We start from the raw sequence: 18486 nt of genomic DNA, 5'->3' as shown, positions 1-18486 counted from the left end.
GCCTGAATGTGAGAGCATATGGCTGAGTTGGTTGTGCCCGATGGCGAGGACGATGAAAGAGTCTCGTGAAAGGATGGAATGAACCAGGGGCCGAGGACGGCACCTCTGGGGGCAGCAGCGGGCATGCCAGGGGTCCAGCTGTCCACCCTGGTGGGGGCAGGCCTGAGCTCACGGCTCTGGCAGCCATGGGGTGCCATCACTCACTTGGACAAGTTGAGCTTCCCTGCGGCCAGGTGGCTCTGCACCATCCGCCAACGGCCTCTCCCCGCCTTGCCACTGCTGCCCGGCTCGCTGGGGGCAGCCCCGCCGCTTCTCAAGGCGTCCTCTCCGGGTGGTGGCACCGGCGCCGGCTTCTCCCCCAGCCGGCCTTCCCGCTCCACCGCCAGCCCCGCCGCTGCAGTGGCCACTTTGGCGCCTGACAGGAGGGTGCCACTGGAGGCAGGAGGCAGCCAGGCCAGCAGAGGAGCACCGGGGGTGGCGGTGGGGGAGAGAGGGCAGGCCACACATGGGGGTGGGGGTAGGGAGAGAAGAGGAAAAACATCGACAGATAAAAGGAAGAAAGAGACAGTGAGAGAGGAGGAGAGAACAGACGGACAAGAGACAGACAGAGAGAAAGAGAGACATCAGCACTGCAAATGGGTTAACAGTGGAGCCTGCAGAGGAGAGAGGGGACCGGGCGGGCTGGGGTCAGAGAACAACGCACCACGACAATGGAGGGGGGCCCCTCCCCACCGCCTAGGGCAGGAGCGGTGGGGGTTGGGGGAGGGCAGCCACCTCCAACTCTATCCCACAGGACAACGAAGGGTTAACGACGGAGGAAGAGCGGGCTGTCCAGGCCAGGAGGCCCCCAGGCAGGGAGAGAGAGAAAGCCGTGTTAGTCAGAGTTCATCACCACCACCACCACCATCACCGCCACCACCGCCACGAACCACCGACCACCGACCACCGACCACCAGCAGCCACGGCCGCAGCACACAGCGGGGGAGGAAAAAGCGAGCCACAACCGAGAGGGAGGGACCAAAACGGGCAACCCCATCCTGACTGCACAAGAGAGTGGGGAGCCAGGGGGCGTGGTTGGGAACTAGGTTGTGGCTGCGGAGGGGGCTCTCCTGCGTGGCTGGCCCTGGGGGAGGTCACAGGAGAGGAACAGGCAGGCGAGGGGGCAGGAGGGGTTGCTCGTCTCCATGGTCAGCCTGCCCATGGGATGAATGGAGGGGAAAGTGGAAGGAGAGGAGCAGGAGAGGAAGGGGGGGGGCCAGGAGAAGGGAAGGGTGGGTCGTGCGCAGATACTCAGTACATATGATCAAACCAGGTAAAGTCACTCACTTGAGGGACAGTCGAGGGTCGCCATAAGGGGCGTAGGGTGAAATGTTTAGAATAAACTCCTTGGGAGGATAGGAACTCCATTTCTGCTGCACTGTGCTTTCATTGTTATTCCAAAAGTCTCTGTCTAGGTCGCTGGAGGGGCAGAGAGAGAGGGGAGAAAACAGGGAGATACAAGAAGAGACCAGAACTGCAAGTCCTGCAGGGGCAGAAGGGACAAGAAGGGACGTGGGGCCCCTGGGGGCACACAGAGGGTGGGGCCTCGAGGGTCTGCTCCTGCAGAGGAAGAAAGGCAGGAGGGCGGATGGGCGCTGCAGCCTGGGCCAGGCATCCTTGCACTCACACATCAGTTTAGGCGCACACACACTCTCATACAAACACACATGCACTGGAAGGCTGGCCAGGGAAGCCGCAGAGGAAGGAGAGAAGCTGCAGGCAGGCAGACAGGAGAGCCTCGTGCCTAGGAAGCTGGTGGGAGAGAGAGAGACCATGAGAGAGGAGGGAGGTCGGGATGGGGTTGGGGGTGGCAGGCAAGGCCTGGATGGCAAAGGGTACGCTGGGAGAAGGGGGAAGGTGCTAGTTTAATGTTAGAAGGTGCTGGAAGGTAGGGCAAGTCTTGCTGCTGGTAGCTGGCCCTGTCTCTCTCTCTCGCCTCCGTTTCCCATCAAAGGAGAAGACTGGCTTTTCTTCTTCTCACATCTTCTCTCCAGTGGCCTAACACGTCCCCTGGCCTCCTCCTACTTCTGGTGAGGCTGGAATACAGGGTTTCCATGAGACTGAGTGAGCAGAAGGCTCCACTTGATTGGGCTGGTTGGGTGAGGCTTCCAGACGAGGGTAGCCTGGCCTCTGACCTCACAGAGGCTGTCATCAAGATCCTTTGTTCTGGGGCCTGTGTGGAAGGAGTCTGCTCTTCTGTCAGTGGGGCCAAGAGTAGCTGCCCAGCCTCAGTCCCACAGCATACGCTTGGCCTGGCCTGCTGGGAAGCTTTCTCGTGCTTCTGTCCTTTTTAAAGGTGAAGCTGCTGGATTTAAAAGGAACCCTCTCCCAGGTCTACCAACCCTCCTTCTGGGTGACTTGTCCTTCTCAGCTGACATGCTCAGAGCATAAAGGATGTAGTGATCTAGGGTGGGTGGCAGAGTCCTGGGCTCCTGCAGGATTCGGCCTGGACGTCAAGAGACTACAGACAGCTTGTTAACTTCCTGGGCTCCCAACGTGACAGATGGAGTTGGGCACTGAGGGAGAGGGGTAGCTCCCAGGATACAGGACCATTCTAGAAGGGAGCCGTGCATGGATGACATGAATGCTGCTGGAGTCTAGGGTCTAGGGCCTGTGTCCCTGCTTAGGTGAGGTGAAGCATGGCTAGGGGCCTGGCATCATGGAGGTACTGTCCCCTAAGAAGAAACTGTCCTCAGGGGGGCTGCTTCTTGTGTCCCTGAGAGTTAGATCTTGACCTGGGTACTCCATCTGAGACTCAGGAACGGGGAATAAAATAAAAATAAAAATAAAAAAAAGATGAAAAGTTGAGCTGCTGCCATGAGCCCAAAGGAGATGGTAGCTTTGATTATCCCTGGCGATAGTCACCAGCTATCTAGATACACGTTAGAATGTCTCATAGGCGAGTCTATACATGAAGTTCAAGTCCCAGCCCAGAGCCAGCTCACAGAGGCAGTGGGGGCAATGGGTAGGAGAGGGAGGCAGGATAGTCTCCAGTGGGAAATGCTCTCACTATAAAAAAAATCTCACACCCATCAGAGATACTCTTTTGGCACCACTCCCCAGGAAGACCTTGCTTGGATGGAGACTCTCTGCATGAGGTAAAGGGATGCAGCAAGTTGGCAGTCTCCCTTCTCATGCCCCCTCCAGGTCTCCATCCAATCTAGAGGAAAAGATTCACTCAGCATCATTGCCAGACTGTCCTCCCACCCTGAGTCATGGGACCACTTGGATTTCTACCATGGTGCTGGAAAAGAAGATGCTCTCATAAAAGAAAGTTGGGAAAACTGGTTCCTTTACTGCAGATCTTTTTAGAGTCTTAAATGTGTCAATGGCCATCAGTATCACCTAAAGGGAGATTGGGTATGCAGTGTTCCCCAGACTCAGCTGGCTGTGAACCTGTGTATGTGTTAATCATTTCTGAGGCACAGGTGCTCCAAGGAACACGGTTTGGGAAAGCGCTGCTGAAGAATGCAGTGTTCCAGAACCCTTGACAACATGATTCCTTTGGAGGAAGTTCTAAGCCCGTAGGGAGTTGTACAGTAAATAAATTGCCCAGGATGGGGAATACATGATCACAGACATGAGTAGTGGCTTCTATGCTCAGGGCAGAGGGTCTGGCAGGTGGAAGTAGGCCCAGAGAGCCCTTCATGTGGAAGCAGGCTCAAGCTGTGGACCATGGAACTACAGGGTGTCAGAGGGGCAATCTGCCCTTATCGTGCCTTAGAGAGAGCCATTTTGGGCCCTGGCTGTAGCCTGCTTCCTGCCTTCATGCCCTCCTTTCCTCTTGCTGTCTAGAGGAGGACCCTTTTTAGAATGCCTGCCTTGTCATGCGTGTCACTGTCTAGGAAGGTTATGATCACTTGTCCTCACCTGGAGCTTCAAATAGCCCAGATTGGAAGTGGCCTCCTGCTCCCCCTCACATGATCCTTAGCCCCCTTCTTCAGAAAGCTGTGTTCTTCAGAGCCTGTGTTCTGCAACAGTCCCTGAGTCCCACCAGCTCCTGTCTTTGAAGACTAGAGCGTGCAACCAAACTGAGCTTCAAAGACTCCCCGTGGTCTCCTTCTGAGCCTTCCACCCACCCAAGCCCTCAGTTGGCCCACCCTTCTATTCATCCCCCACCTCAGACAACCAACCCACAACTTCTGTGAAAGCCCCAAACAGGGTCAGAGCAAGAGATGAAAAAAGAGGAGGGGCAGGGAGGGAGCCCTCAGGAATGAACAGGGTAGCAAGGGGAAGAATGAGAGATGCAGGAGGGCAAGGGTGTGCAGGGGAAGGGGCAGTGAAAATAGAGGGCCTAGAGCTGACAGGGGAGGGGTACAGGTAGGGCTGGGGGGCTCAGCTTCCAGGCAAAGCCCCTTGGCCAGCAGGCTTGATCCCATCCAGGTTAGAGTGGAAGAGGGGCTGGACAGGGCTCCCTGTGAAGGCCTGGTTTCCATGGAGAGCAAGGTGGAGAAAGCTCCATTCTCAGAGCCTGAGCCCTAGGTAGGCCTGGGGTTCTCTATTGTCACCCAGGGACTCACAGAAGAGAGCTGGCCAAGGTGGTCTTGGTCTATGGACTAGGCTCTCAGATCTCAGTAGGGAACCCTAGTCAGAGTACAATCAGTAGATCTGAAGGGGGGCAAGATGCAATAGGAAGGCAGAGCCTCTCCCCACGGGCCTGATTCCCTGGAGCTCAGCATTGAGGCTGGCTGGGGCCCTCACAGTTTGTCTCCCACTCTTTCTACGTTGCCCTTGGATCATGAGTGGATTGGAGTGGAGTATGAGAAAAGAAACCCAGCCTATGAGGAGGGGGTCCCAAGCCCATTAGTAAGGTCCTGGAGAAGAGGCTAGAGGGTCCAGGGGCCTGCCAGTGCGGTGAGGACGGTGCGTGTGGTGTTAAGAGTTGGATGGAAGAATCATCATAGCACATACAGAGTCCTGAGTGAGAGGCAGCCTTAAGGCTGCAATGTCCAAAGTCTCAGGGTCTGGGGCATAAACAGAAAAAAGGGGGCCCTGGCATCATTCAGGATTCTGAGACCAAGGGAATGGGACTAGCCATGGCCTCAGGGAGTGAGAGAGATATTAGATATATGTGTAGACAGGTCTGAGGATGGGGAGAAGGGGCTTCTCCCATTTGAGCTATCTGTGTACCCCCCAAGCTAGCAGCCTGGCACCTACTTGATGGCTTTCTTCTCACCGCGCCCACGCCCAGAGTCTGGCGTGCCCACCGTCTCCAAGGAGTTCTTGTAGCGCTTGCCCTGTGGAGACAGTATCAGGGTTACTCCTGAGGGAGTGAGAACTGGACATTCCCCATGTCCCCAGAACAGGGTCGCCAGGGGACAGGAGAAACTAGAATTTAGATTATCAACAAAGCCCAGAGTCAGTGTGCGGGACTGTTGTCACTGTGGGGTACCTATGGCTGGCCCCCTGTGGGTTCTAGGACCTGCTTTTACCTACAAGGGATCCTTCATGCCCGACCCTCAGGTATCAGGCCATCCTGTCTGCGTGTCTCCTGGGCCTCTGGCCCAGCTCCCAGAAACACAGTTCCCTCTGCCATGGACAGACGGCTCTCAGGCGCCTGGCCACGTCACGATGTCCACGTCACCACCCCCAGATGGTGGGGGCGGCATCCTGCAGGGCAAGGTTGGCAGTGGCCAATGACGTGAGTGGCGGGGGCGGGGAGCAGGCCACGTGCCTGGGCCTGCCAGAGTTGTTGGTCACTGCCTGGGGACTCCCTGGGGTCCTCATGCCCTAGGGCTAGGAGGGAGGGACAAGGCCTCTAGATAATTTTGGGAAGCAAGAGTATATCCTGATTCTGGGGGCTCCAAGGCAGCCTGGCCCCCTGAGTTGCTTAGCCCAGTGTGGGCAGTAAAGAGGCAGGGCAGGGTGGGCATCCTAGGTCCACCAGTGCAAGGAAGAATAGCAACGGCCAGGCCTGCTGCTGGGAAGGTGAGCACCATTCACCTTCTCGGTTTGGGTTTCTAAATTTAGCTCATGCAGAGCCTGGCCCCATTAACATTCCTGGCTGCCACCAAGCGTCCTCACGAGCACCCCACGGGCCTCGGGCCTGGGCCAGGCCCCAGGTTGGTGCAGGCAGTTCGAGGATACAGGCTGGACAGGGACCAGGTCTGCCCTGCAGCCTCCTTTACCACTAGGTACTAACTGGCCCTGACCTAGCAGAGTGAGGACAGACAGAAACACAGACATACAGACAGGCATGTATGTTTCAACATTTTCTCAATGTGCATCAACAGCCATAAGATTATTCCATCCTTCCAAAGAGAATAAGAGCTGCCACGGCCATGTTCCCACATGTCCCGGACAGCTGCAGCCCCTTCCTGGCCACGGGGATCTGGAGGAAACTACAGGAAAGCTCCCAGAAGTATGTGGAGTGCAGAGCCCTCTCTCCATTTTACCTGCAGTACCTCTGTTTTTCAGGGAACCTTGATTTGGCCTCAGTGTGGCCACAGGTGCCCCACGTCACCTTGGCCAAGACTTCTCCCCTCTTTGACCTCTTTCCTCCCTCCTGGAATAGTCTGATGTCACCAGGTGGGTCATTACCTGGAGAAGAGACTCCTGGTCCCAGACACCATCAAGTTCTCTGTTTATTTGTCAGCTCCTATAGCCTGGTGCAAAGCCCCACAAAAGCAAGGCTGTTCACTCTCCAGCACCTGGTACCTACAGCTAGTTCGCAGCACCAACTGGAAGTCCCTTCTATTTCCCCATCCACACAGGGGCTTGGGCCTCAGGCTGTTTCCCTGAGCTCAAATCTTCAAATTCAAACACAGAGATGCTGGGCTCTCCAGGCCTACTGAGCCATGCTCCCTCACCTTTCTCCGGTTCCTCCCATCATCCATTACCTAAGAGGTTCAAATCCCAAACCATTCCCAACACTGACGGGGGCCATCAGGGGCAGGACCATGCTGTGGTCAGCAAGGGCTATTTTTGGAAGAACCTAGGTAGGAGCCAGAGTCACACTCTTTCCCAGCATCTGGGTAGTATGGGGCTGGGCCTTTCCGAGGGAAACCTTAGAAATTCCTCTGCTGACTCCTCTTTCTTCTGGGTACTGGCAGGAGAGCTAGCCTCGGCTAGCACCCTCTTCCAAGGATGCCCAGCTGCCCCCTCCTCAAGCTCAGGCAAGACTCTGGTTGTTGAGCTTGATGGCCCAGGGCATTTGGGAGAGATTCTGCAGCTCAGAGAGCCTTTCCTGCTGACTTCTGTAGCAGGAGCCAGGGCGCTCGCTATGTGGGACGGGACCCAGGGCAGGAGTGGGCTGGGGAAGGGAGAATTTCAAAGGGCAACCCAAATCATAGAAAACCCAGGCAAGGTCCAAGAGATACAAGATGGCTTGAGAGGAGCCCAATGGCACTAGCCAACTTGTGAGGGAGGGGCTTGCCCCAGGATGATCCGGAGAAAGCCAGCTGAAGATTAAGGAAGTTATTAATGTTTGGAAATGGGATCTGGGTTGTCAAGGTGTCATGTCACTGGAGCTGGGGGACAGGAAAGCAAGGAGAGCCCAGCTGCTGTTTGTGAAGATAGCATTTAAAGCTCCTTCTAAAGACCACAGAAACAGCCTGGGTAAAAAGGGTCCTATCATGGGAAATCCAGGATGCCAGGAGTTTGGGGTGGCACGACTGGGGTGAGGGTGGGGCACTGAGAAAGGTATGTTCTATGAAGAGCTAACCTAGAGAGACAGACTGTGATCTAGGGTCCTGGGAAGGTTGCTGGCTGGAGGTTACAGTGTGGTCAGGCCAGAAGAAAATGCTGGTTCTGAAGCTCCTAGGTGCCCCAGGCACTCAGCACTGGACGTCCCCACCCACTACAGACCTGTCTCATACTCTGTTCCCATGGGAGATGAGGCCATTAGTACTCTGGTCTTTGAAAGGGTGCCTTCACACGCATACAGACACATTCAGAATGGCTCAGTGCATATGTGGGAGAGACTTGGACATGGGGCAGACCTCAGTTATACAAGGATCTAACAAAACGATACATATCCCCAGCTCAGCACACACACACACACACACACACACACACACACACACACCATTACCAGCTCACACAGTCTTCTTCCTCTGCCTTCAAACACAGACAGGCTGTCTAACTGGTCCTACAACAAGGTGACAAGGCACACACCAGGCTGCCGTGTGTGCACAGAGGCCATTTCCATGGTCTCAGAAGACACTGGTTCTCGGGACACAAAGCCCAACTCCCTCTAGTACCTTCCATGGAATTTTGAAGCAGATACAGTGGACCAAGGAACAATGGAGAACAGCTAGATGGCTTACACACCTGTCCATAGCAGGAGCTGGGTCACACTCACACACAGGGAGCTGAGCCTGTGGTTCTTCCCCAGGGGTGGGAGCTGCCTGTCAACACCCCAGAATGGAGAGACTCACACGGTAAGTGAACTTGACCCTCTTGAAGGAACCACGCTGGGTTACCAGCTCCTTAGGTTCCCCATGGTCTCCTCAGCAGACCTCAAACCCTTTCCCGAAAGTACCTACCCATTCTTTTCCTGTATGGGTTTGGGGTATGCATCCCCTACCCACTCAGGCTCTACGATTTAGCTTTCAGCCTGTCCTATGATTCCTCTGTGTATACTGCCCCCCACCATCCCATTCTGAGCTGGAGGTGGGGGTGGGCATGAGGGGTGGAGGGTGCCTGATCCCTGTCTGCACCTGGGATATCTCGGGGCCTCTGTGGAGATAGCTCCCTGTAGCCCTCACAATCACACTGCACTTCTGGGCAGGGTGGTAGGTAGGACTGAAGATCTGAAGGGCCGTATGGGGTCCTGCGGACCGGCAGCACTTGCCTAGCTGCAGAGTTCGTGCTGAACCGGTAGCTCACAGCTCTCCCTCCCGGCGCCCTCGGGTGATGAATGTCCCTCCTGACAGTCTCGTTACTTATTGATAGCCTAATCCCGCTCGTTAATTCCCCAGCCCTCGTTAAAAATGAAAAGAAGCCGTTTGTGCTTGTACAAACCAGGAGAATCAGGATGGATGTGCAGGAGGCTGGGAGGTGGGGCGGGACGGGCGGTGCTTCCTCATTGGTCAGAAGCGGTGAGCCTTGACCACGCCCTCTGGGGGCGTGGGGAGGGAGAGGAGGGGTGGGACGCACCGCGGTTCCAAGGGCTTCAAATTCTCAGTCTACGCGTGTGTGTCTGCAGTTCTTTATGCATGTAAGCGCACGCGCCTGTGTAATGAATGCTCTTGCGATTGTGTCCCCTTGTGTGTGTCTCCGAGTGTAAAAAGATGTATGGGACCAAAACCCAGGCAAAGAAAGGGGGGTGAGCATGTGTGAGCTTGTGGTGCGAAGTTCTGGCACACATCCCTGACTGTGGGCAGACAGGTCTTCTTAAGCATTCCACAGAATTCAGACGCCAGTGATTGCAGTATGGAAGGGTGCAGGGTCAGGCCCGGCCCCAAAGGGTCTCCCAACAAGAGCCTCACCAGTTTGCGCTGACACCAGTGGCACAGGCCGCAGAGGACGATAGTGACGCTAAGGCTGACGGTGATGATTGCAGAGACCAGCAAGACATCGCGGGTGGGCGCCCCTGAGGAGGACACGCACAGTCAGAGAGCATTATGGGCCAGGGCCACTTTCAATCTTAGAGGCCCCAGAATAGACACACCCCTCCCTTCTCTCTGGCACTTTCCACTCCCAGCTTTGCTTTTTCTGCCTGAACCTGGGAAGTCCCTCCCGGCTCAGCACGCCAGCTTCTTTGTCAATACAAATGGAAGAAACACATTGCTCGGTGATTCTGTGTAACCTTCTGAACATTTACTCTTTCAAAGGGAGAGGACACACGTGCCCCTTAGGTGCATCAAGGAGTCTGGAAGAGGCACTGCTTTTGTGTGGCCTTCTTGTGCTTTCACATGCCACACCCAATTCGGAACAGCAAACGGGCCCAAAGGACATCTGCCTTCTGAGCACCTTCTGGCTCCCTTGAGGGCTTGGCCAAGACCCAACAGTGGCAGGTGTAACAAAAAGGGGGTCTCTGGAATCTTCTGCCCATATTAACTCAACTTTCCTTGGCTGGAAATCCTCTCCTGGTTTCTGCTCCATCCTAAAACACCAGACTTGCTTTCAGCCTTCTCATGCCTGTTGGCTCCAGCCTCCTCAGCATCATTTGCAAGGTCCCAGAAGCTCACAAGAGCTACTTGAAGCTTCCATCTTAAGTATTCCGGGGTCTCATACTTGAGGGGCAGAGACCCACTGCGGAAGGAAAACCCCAGGTTTCTGCACAGATCCTTTTCCCTAACCATAGCTCTGGAAAAGTCGTATGAGCTCAGTTTTCTCCCCTGGAAATGCATATTTAACAGCCTCCCCTGTCTTCCTCACAGGGGGTTGTAAACATTAGCCCAAAACAAATGTATAGAATGCAAAACCTGGACCAAAAATGACCATGTGGGGGAGTGAGCAGAGAAAAAGCAACAAGGAGCATGCATGAGCTCTAAATATGTGTGCACTGGGATGTGTCCTAAATCAAGAAGATGCAGTTTATTTACAGAGGAGCCTGCATGGGCTTCTCGGTGCCAGTGATTGTGGTAATTAAGAGTTGACGATATCTGTCTGGTCCGGGTTCCTGTGGTTTTAGCTTCTGCCTCTCTTCTCCTCTGGGCCTCTCCTGCATAGAGGCATCATAGACGAGGGCTCAGTGGTCCCTCTCAGCTCTCAGGACCCTAGGTGTCCAACCACCATCACTGCAGCACCCTGGGGAGCCTATTTACTCCCCCATTCTTTCTAGGAGGCTGTTTAGGTCAAACCAACTTCCTAAGACCTCCCAGGAAATGTCACCCTCACATAGCCCTCAGCAACCCACTACCTGCCAGCCTATAGTTCTAGACCAACGGTTCATTCCTAATCACAGGAAACACTTTATTGCAGCAACCATGGGCTTTGCTCTGATCCTGCCCTATGGCCATGGACAAGCCTTTGATGACTGTGACATCAGCGTCACATATGTGAAAGAGGTTCTACAGGACCAACTTCATCCCCATGGCAACAAATGAGATAAAGATTAACTTAGCTTCACTGTACAGACAGGGTAACTGAGGCTTAGAGGGCTCTGATATCATGTTCAGTCACTCAGCTAGTGGTTGAGAACTGAGGTTCAAGCCCAGACAGTCTGGCTCAGAGTCCATACTCTTTGCCTTGGATATTGGTTGGTGGTTCCCAAAGTGTGTTCTTTGGAACACCTAGTGTTCACTGGACTCTCTTGGGGGCTGTAGAAGTAGATTCTAAGCAGAGAAGGCTGAAGCCCTCTTCAATCAAATCAGCATCATTTCCCTTGGCTTTACATCTTGGGCTTTTGTAGAAAATTACATTTGAAGGAGGGGATGCTGAGCAAAGTTGAATCCTTCTGGAATGGTGGCTCTAGGGTCTCCTGCAGTGTGGATGCTATTATCTTTCAAGGAGCTGACTCCTCCCCAACAAGATCCCTCAGCCCCCTCAGCATCCTTCACACAGCCCTTGAAGGCAGGGTGAAACAAATGCTTGCCATTACAAATTGCACTGATGTTGGGAATAAAAGTGACAAGATGTCCTTGGCCAGCATGCCCTCAAGTGCTGTTACCATCAAGGGGCACAAGCCTGTTCTCGCCTGCCAGCCTGAAAGAACCATTCCTGGAGGATGGAGTCACTGCGTCCCTGGGCTGCAAGGGACCTTGGAAGTCACAGAGTCAGGCCCCATGATGCATGATCCCCTCTAGATAGCCCTGGTGGTGACAGGGAGCTGCTCCTGCAGGAGGCTGGCTTTCCTGCAGACACCACTGAGGAGGCTGCTGTGGCTTGCGCTGAATCCAATCTGTCTCCCTGGAACTCGCAGCCACGGTCCTCAGCCTGCCCTCTGGGCTGCTCTGCCGCATGACAGGCCTCTGAATCCCTGCCGACAGTTCTCATGTCCCCTTCAAGTCTTCTCCAGGCAAAGCCGCCCTGGCTCTTCTATCCCTTCCTCAGATGACATGCATGGTTTCAAGTCCCCTTATTGTCAGCACATTAACATTTGAGGAAAGGAAATGTTGCAGTCCTAGTCAGCCTATGCCCAGGGCGGAGTTCCACGACCTCTCCTTGGGCAGAGGAGACATCCTGGGTCCCCAGGGGTGAGACACAGACAAGGGCAGACAGATGACATTGGGAGACTTGGGAGGCAGGGCAAACTAGGAACTAAGCAGAAACAGCCTGCTGGGCCGATTGTAGGGGCGTCCAGGGAGGAGGTGTGGGCTCAGGCTTATTGCTGCCCCTCTGTCCAGGCCTGTGCTGGCCGTGTCATCACATGGGAACTCAGCATTCATGATCAAATTGATTCCTACCTTCCTGCCCACACTACCCCCAAGCAAACCTCAGAGAAAGGAGGACCAAGGAGGTGGTCCCCTTCTGAAGGGGCCCAGCTGCCCATGCATAGAACTCTCTAGCAGGTCAGCTCCATGGCATTGGTGGGGAGAGGCAAAGATTGATTCTTTAAGTAATGCTATTCCATCATGGAGGCTGGAGCCTAGAGCCTGGAATATAGTAGGTGTTCAATAAATACTTGTTGGAAGAATGGATGAGGAAGACTCCCAGGCCTTTGGGAGTAAGAATAGCTCTGGGAGGCTGCCATTTATTAAGCACCCACTGTGTACCACACTTCAGGACCTGTGAAGACAGCGGCTGTCAGTGCTCCACTCTCTCCAGTATCCTTGGTGACACACAAAGACGTGCTCAGTAAATATTTGTTGAATGTTCAATGTCTGCATATGTTATCTCATTTGTCACCCAAACAAGATAGAAGGGAAGAGACGGAAGAGGCGTCAATGATGGTCTCAGAGCCTCTCTCTTCTACACACACACACACACACACACACACACACACACACACACACACGTACAAACATGGGCACGTATACACATTTCGAACCAGGACTGGGTTTATTCTTTCCACGTGCCAAACTTTGCCATACAAACCCTCGAGTTGTCAAGACCCTGATGGAAACACCTCCACGAAGCCTTCCTTAGTCTGTCCAGCCAGAGTCACTGTCTTCCGCTTCAGTGTGCCCATTCATTACACAGTGCCTGCAAGATTCCTTAGAGCGTAGTGATTAAGTGCTGTGGCTCGAGAATCAGACTTCAGGGCTCACATTCTGGCTCAGATTCTTCCAAGCCATGTGACCCTATCCCTGAATACCTTGGTTTCTCCACCTGAGAGTGAGGGCTAATAATAGCACTGTTTTCTTTGGACTACTGGGAGACTAACAGGAATTAGCACATATAATGTGCTTAGCACAGGGCCTGACACAGAGTAAGCAGTAAATGCTAGCTATTCTCATAGCATCACTACATTGTGCCCGGACCACAGATATCTGGGACAGGGAGCTGGGCTCACTGAGAATGAAACACTGAACTCCCCTGCTGAACAGGACAGCAGAGGCCAAAGGTCACACAGTGCATTAGCTTCTTTGTATGCTTATCCACCTCTACCCCAGGAAGCACCCCTACCCTCTAGAAGCTTAACTATGGAAGGTGTCAGTGGGTGATTCTGGGATGGAAGGGGGAAGGGCTGGGACATGGGGATGTGGGGTAGGGGCTACAGCTGGAAGCCAGGCTGGGCCTCAGGTGTGAACTGTAGACCCAGCGCAGTCCTTGGTAAGGCTTTGCTTCCACTGCCTCTCATCTCCTCAGCAAGCCATGATTTATGGATGAACAGAATCAAACAGGACCGCAGGCTGCTGGGATGCCCTGGGGAAGCTGCTTGAGAGGCAGTGGACTTCTGAGGGCAAGCTCACTGGCTGCTGGTGGGGGGAGGGCAGACCTATGCACAAAGAACACAGATGCAAACACTGCAGCCCTCTCATGTACTCACACGCAACATGGAGACTCATCTCTGACACAGATATGCATACACGCACACACACATACATGCATACACATGGCCAGGGCCACAGCAGATATCCAGTCCACCTTATCACTCATGAGGCTTGGGGCTTTCCAGTGCCTCCTCTGGCCTACTATTCTCAATCCTGAGTCATTTGTCCACTCACATATTGTCTCCTCCTTCCTTTCGAGGTAGAGGGAAGAAGGTATAGTAACACTTCCTGGAAGCTCATGACCTGGGTTCAAGCCCCAGTTCCATCACTGACCATCTGCACAACCCAAGCAAGGCCCAGGGTGGGTCTCATAGCTCTCCTTTCCATGTTGATGATCAGTCCTTCACTCTCCTGGTGTGGTGCTGTTAGGACTAAATGACAGCCAATATTCACTGGGGACACCTAGTGTGGCAGATACCACACCAAGCACTTTCTGCATACCACCTCTAGAACCTTGGGCCACTCCCAACTGACAGGGAAAGACGCAGAGGCCTGGAGCATCAAGGTCCTTGAGCCTGTGCTTTCCCAGCATGCTACAGTGACCTCCCTCTGTCATGAGCCACGCTCTCTATTGCCTAGCCATAGCCAATTACCTCCTTCCCACATGCACGCAGGCTAGTCATTTCATGTCTAGGGGGCTTTGCATGGCATCTTAGTTAGCTTTCCATTGTTGTGATAAGGACAATGAGCAAAAGCAACTTGGGGAGGAAAAGGTTTCTTTCATCTTATACTTTCAGGTACCACTTAATCAGTGAGGGAAGTCAGGGCAAGAACCCAAGCAGGACAGGAAACTGGTGGCAGAAATTGAAGCAGAGCCATGGAGGAATGCTGCTTATAGGCTCAGTCCTCCTGTCTTACTCAGTTTGCTTTCTTATGTACCACAGGACTATCTGCCCAGGGGTGGTATCACCCACAGTGGACTGGGCCATCAAATATCAATTATTAATCTAGAAGATGCTCTATTGACTTGCTTATGGGCCATCTGGATGGAGGCATTTTCTTAATTAAGATTACCCCTTTCTAGATATGTTTAGGTTTGTGTCAAGTTGACTGGATGGCTGTTCCTTACAGTCTTTTCCTCAAGGCTCTTGGCCAAAGATGGTCTTCATTGCCTCCCATAAGCCTCTCTTTCTGTTTGTTTGCTTAGTATTTTTGAGGGTTTTTTTTTAAACTTGTTTATTTTTACTTCATATGCAATGTTTTGCTTGTGTGTGTTTTGCCTGTATGTCCTTGTGAGGGTACCAGATTCCCTGGAACTGGAGTTACAGATGGTTGTGAGCTGCCATGTGGTTGCTGGGAACTGAACCCAGGTCCTCTGCAAGAACAGCCAGTTCTCTTAACCACTTTCCAGCCCTCCCAGAAACCTCTCTATGTACTGGAACTATTAGCTCTCTATATCCTTTTCACATTGGGAGTACCTGCAGAGCTGAGACCCCAGATTCACTATCTCTGCAGCCAAACATCCAGAGAGGCTGTGGAGATAATTGCTAAATAAATGCATGCAATCATCCAGTTCCAGGAAAGTCCACTTCCCTCAGGAATCCCCCTTCTCCCCGCAACAAGGACACAGCAGTGTCTTCTTTCTCCAAGAAAGAACTAACTGACCTTCTGTCACATTCCCTTTTCTTGGGCACAGACCTGTTCCCTCAACCAATGCCTGTCTTCCTATTGTTCGTGTAGCCCAGATCATGCTATAGGGGGGGCTACTGGGCCTGCCAGAAATATATACACAAGGTCCCCCTCAAATTTACTCACATTTGTACTCATAGATGGTGACATGCATACTCCCTATTTCTACTTTTTCTCATCACTCTCAGTCTGGACTGTCCCCTGTCCTGGTGGCTCCTTCTGGCATCCCCAGCTTGCATGCCATTGAACTCCTAACCAAGTCTGTTTGTCATAGTTGTTGATAGCACTGAATCAGGTCCACAGCCATCAGCACTTCTTTGAAAGTAAATTTCTTTATGGGGGATGGGGTGAAACAGGGTTTCTCTGTGTAGCCCTGGCTGTCTTGGAACTCAATATGTAGACAAGGCTGGCCTCGAACTCACAGAGATCCACCTGCTTTTGCCTATAGAGTTCTGGTACTAGCATGAGGCCACTACACCTGAATGAAAGTAAATTTCTTATGCCCATTTTACAGTGAAGGAAACTGAGGGTAAAAAGGATTGAGAGCCTGCCCAGGAGCACAGAGCAAGAGAGAGGTAAAACCAAGATGGGACCTGAGGTCTTCAGGACCTATGTCTGTGGCTTTCCTCAGTTCTACTCTAGGGGTGCTATGTCTTAAAACACTCATGGCTAGAGGGAAAAGAAAGAGACTGAGTGAACACTAGATAAAGAAATCAGTGAACGGGTTTGTCCTGGCTAGAGTTTTGTTTGTTTGTTTGCTCTTGTCAACCTGACACAAGATAGAGTCATTTAAGAGGAGGGAAGCTCAACTGAGAAATGTTCCCACCAGAATAGCCTGTGGGCAAGCCTATGGGAGCATTTTCTTAATTAATAATTGACGTGGGTGGTGCCATCCTCTGGAAGGTGATCCTAGACAATGATCCTAGATGGTACAAGAAAGCAGGCTGAGCAAGCCATGGAGAGCAAGCCAGTAAGCAGTCTCCCGGCATGCCTTTTGTCCCTAGGTTCTTGCCTTGAGTTCCTGCCCTGATTTCTTTCAATCAAGAACAAACTCTTCCCTCCCCAGGTTTCTCTTGGTCATGGTGTTTTGTTTTGTTTTGTTTTTTAAATCACAATAATAGAAACCCTAAGTAAGACAGGGATCTTTCTCAAGAGCTTCCCAAAAGGAGCCAGGGCTGGTTTCCCCAGCACTTCAGACACCCCTCTGGCATACATTGCCTGGGGATCTTCCCCTAGGTGCTGGCCTGATAAAGCACTCTCACTTAGTAGAAGCTCAGCCTGTGTAAAAGTCCCAGAAGAAGCTGGGGGCCAGATGCTGGAACTGGGAGTAGAAAGAAAAGAGAGTATTCTGAGGATGTGCTCAGGGCTCCATCATTGTTACTGATTAGGGTACAGCCACTATGAGAGAGAAAAAGAGAGAAAGAGAGAGAAAGCACAGTGTTGGGGGTGGTTGGGTCTATGTCTGCCAGCACCTTCTTATCCTGAGCCCGCCTCCTCCCACCTGATTCCTGCACTATGCAGCACCTCCCCCAGCCCCCAGGATGACGTTCAAGGTGGAAGGCAGTGAAAGCTGGAGTCATGGCTTTACACAGGAAGCCCTCCCCCAAGTGCACACCGAGTATATGAAAACTGGCGGGGGGGGCACATTTACAAGTGAACAGAGCCCTACCAGCCTGGGGTAGGTAATGTGGACATGGGAAAGGGACACTTGGAATGTTAGTGTCACCTCTCTTCTTCCGCCAACCCAGCACACACCAGAAAGCCAGGAAGTGGTAAGAGAGAGGAAGACAGAACCGCTGAGCCAAACCCTGGAGCCCATCAGGCAGGCAAAGCTCTGCTGCTTGGCAGTCAGTAGAATTTTCTGTCCTCTCTTCACTCAGAAACTCCTCCTTCCAGGCCACCCACCTTGGAGCCTGGCAGCTCTCTCGTTGCAAGGGAAAGAGAAAATGAGATGGGTTGGGAGAAAAGGAAAAAGGAGGGGAGAGATTGCAGCACACTTTTCCAAGGAAAGCTGGGTCTTGGCCCTCCCTCATACCCTCCTGGACATTGTCTCTGAGTGTCCTTCAGAAAGCAGTGGAGAAGCCCATAACACCTTGGGCCTCACCTGGAGCAAGAACAAGAGGAGGCCTGAGGGGAATTGTTTTGGAAAGTTACAAGTAACTGAAAATAGGGGCTTAACACAAGCAAGCTTCCTCAACCTTGACTGTAATAAAAACAGATAATGCGTGAGTGAGCTGGGGAGAGCATGCTGCCAGGGGCCGCAGAGGCCGGCAGCATGCAGACAGTTTAGAATTCAGAAGAGATGCCAAGTGAGTAAACAGCGAATGAAGGATTATCCGGATGGGCCAGGAGCCGGCCCAGCAAGAATTGGATAGGGACACGTCAGGATCCACAAGCACTCAGACCCCTCACCAAGGGATGAGGCCTGGCGAGCTACAGGGCCTTATCCACACCTTCCCTATTTCTGCTCTCTCTTCCAGCAGACATCACCATGGCCTGGGGAATAATCGCTCACATTTGCACTGCATGGAACAGTTTGTGAAGTGCTGGACAGTTTACCGAAGGTTTCACATCCATTATCACACTTAATGGAGGTCATGAGGGCATCTTCTGTCCAGTAACCTCCTCCTCCTCCTCACACCACAGCCACCCCCACCTCCCACAATTTCTGGCTTAGGGAGGACTGGAATTGCTTTGAGTGCTGGTCTTTGGCCTCAAAAGAAGAGGAGGGGAGACAGACCATCTGTAGAGCATAAAGATCTGCCGAGGCCACTGGGATCAAAGCCATTCAGGATGGACAGGTTCAAATGTCAGCTCCGTGCTGGATATCTAGCCAAGTTATCCAGGAACCTGCTGCTCTCCCATCCCACCTTGTTCCCAGAGCTGATGAGCTGCCTGGGTGGCCGTGAAAGCGATCACATCCGTCAGAGCAGCAGGGACCCAAGAAGGGAGGAGCTTGCAAGAAGGGCCTCTCCAGCAGGAGTGTGGAGCGGGG

General features: G+C 53.0%; 1 protein-coding gene across 11 annotated transcripts in view; it reads right to left on the bottom strand.

The window, feature by feature from the left end:
* The window catches only part of Syt7 (synaptotagmin 7), a 61214-nt gene that overhangs the window by 28149 nt on the left and 14579 nt on the right, over positions 1-18486 (bottom strand). For 4 of the 11 annotated variants that reach the window (XM_021636045.2, XM_060386416.1, XM_021636049.2 and 1 more), the window contains exons 2-5: positions 9471-9574; positions 5197-5276; positions 1327-1458; positions 205-432 (exon numbers count right to left, since the gene is read on the bottom strand). In XM_021636045.2, the coding sequence (XP_021491720.1) occupies positions 205-432; positions 1327-1458; positions 5197-5276; positions 9471-9574 (544 nt within the window). The remainder of the gene's footprint in view (positions 1-204; positions 433-1326; positions 1459-5196; positions 5277-9470; positions 9575-18486) is intronic. The other 7 variants (XM_021636046.2, XM_021636050.2, XM_060386444.1 and 4 more) reach the window with 3 other exon arrangements.

Source organism: Meriones unguiculatus, chromosome 1, assembly GCF_030254825.1.
Source record: "Meriones unguiculatus strain TT.TT164.6M chromosome 1, Bangor_MerUng_6.1, whole genome shotgun sequence".
NCBI classification, from domain to species: Eukaryota; Metazoa; Chordata; class Mammalia; order Rodentia; family Muridae; genus Meriones; species Meriones unguiculatus.
Note: the sequence above shows the minus strand (reverse complement) of the source record. Positions and strands in the feature narration are given on the sequence as shown.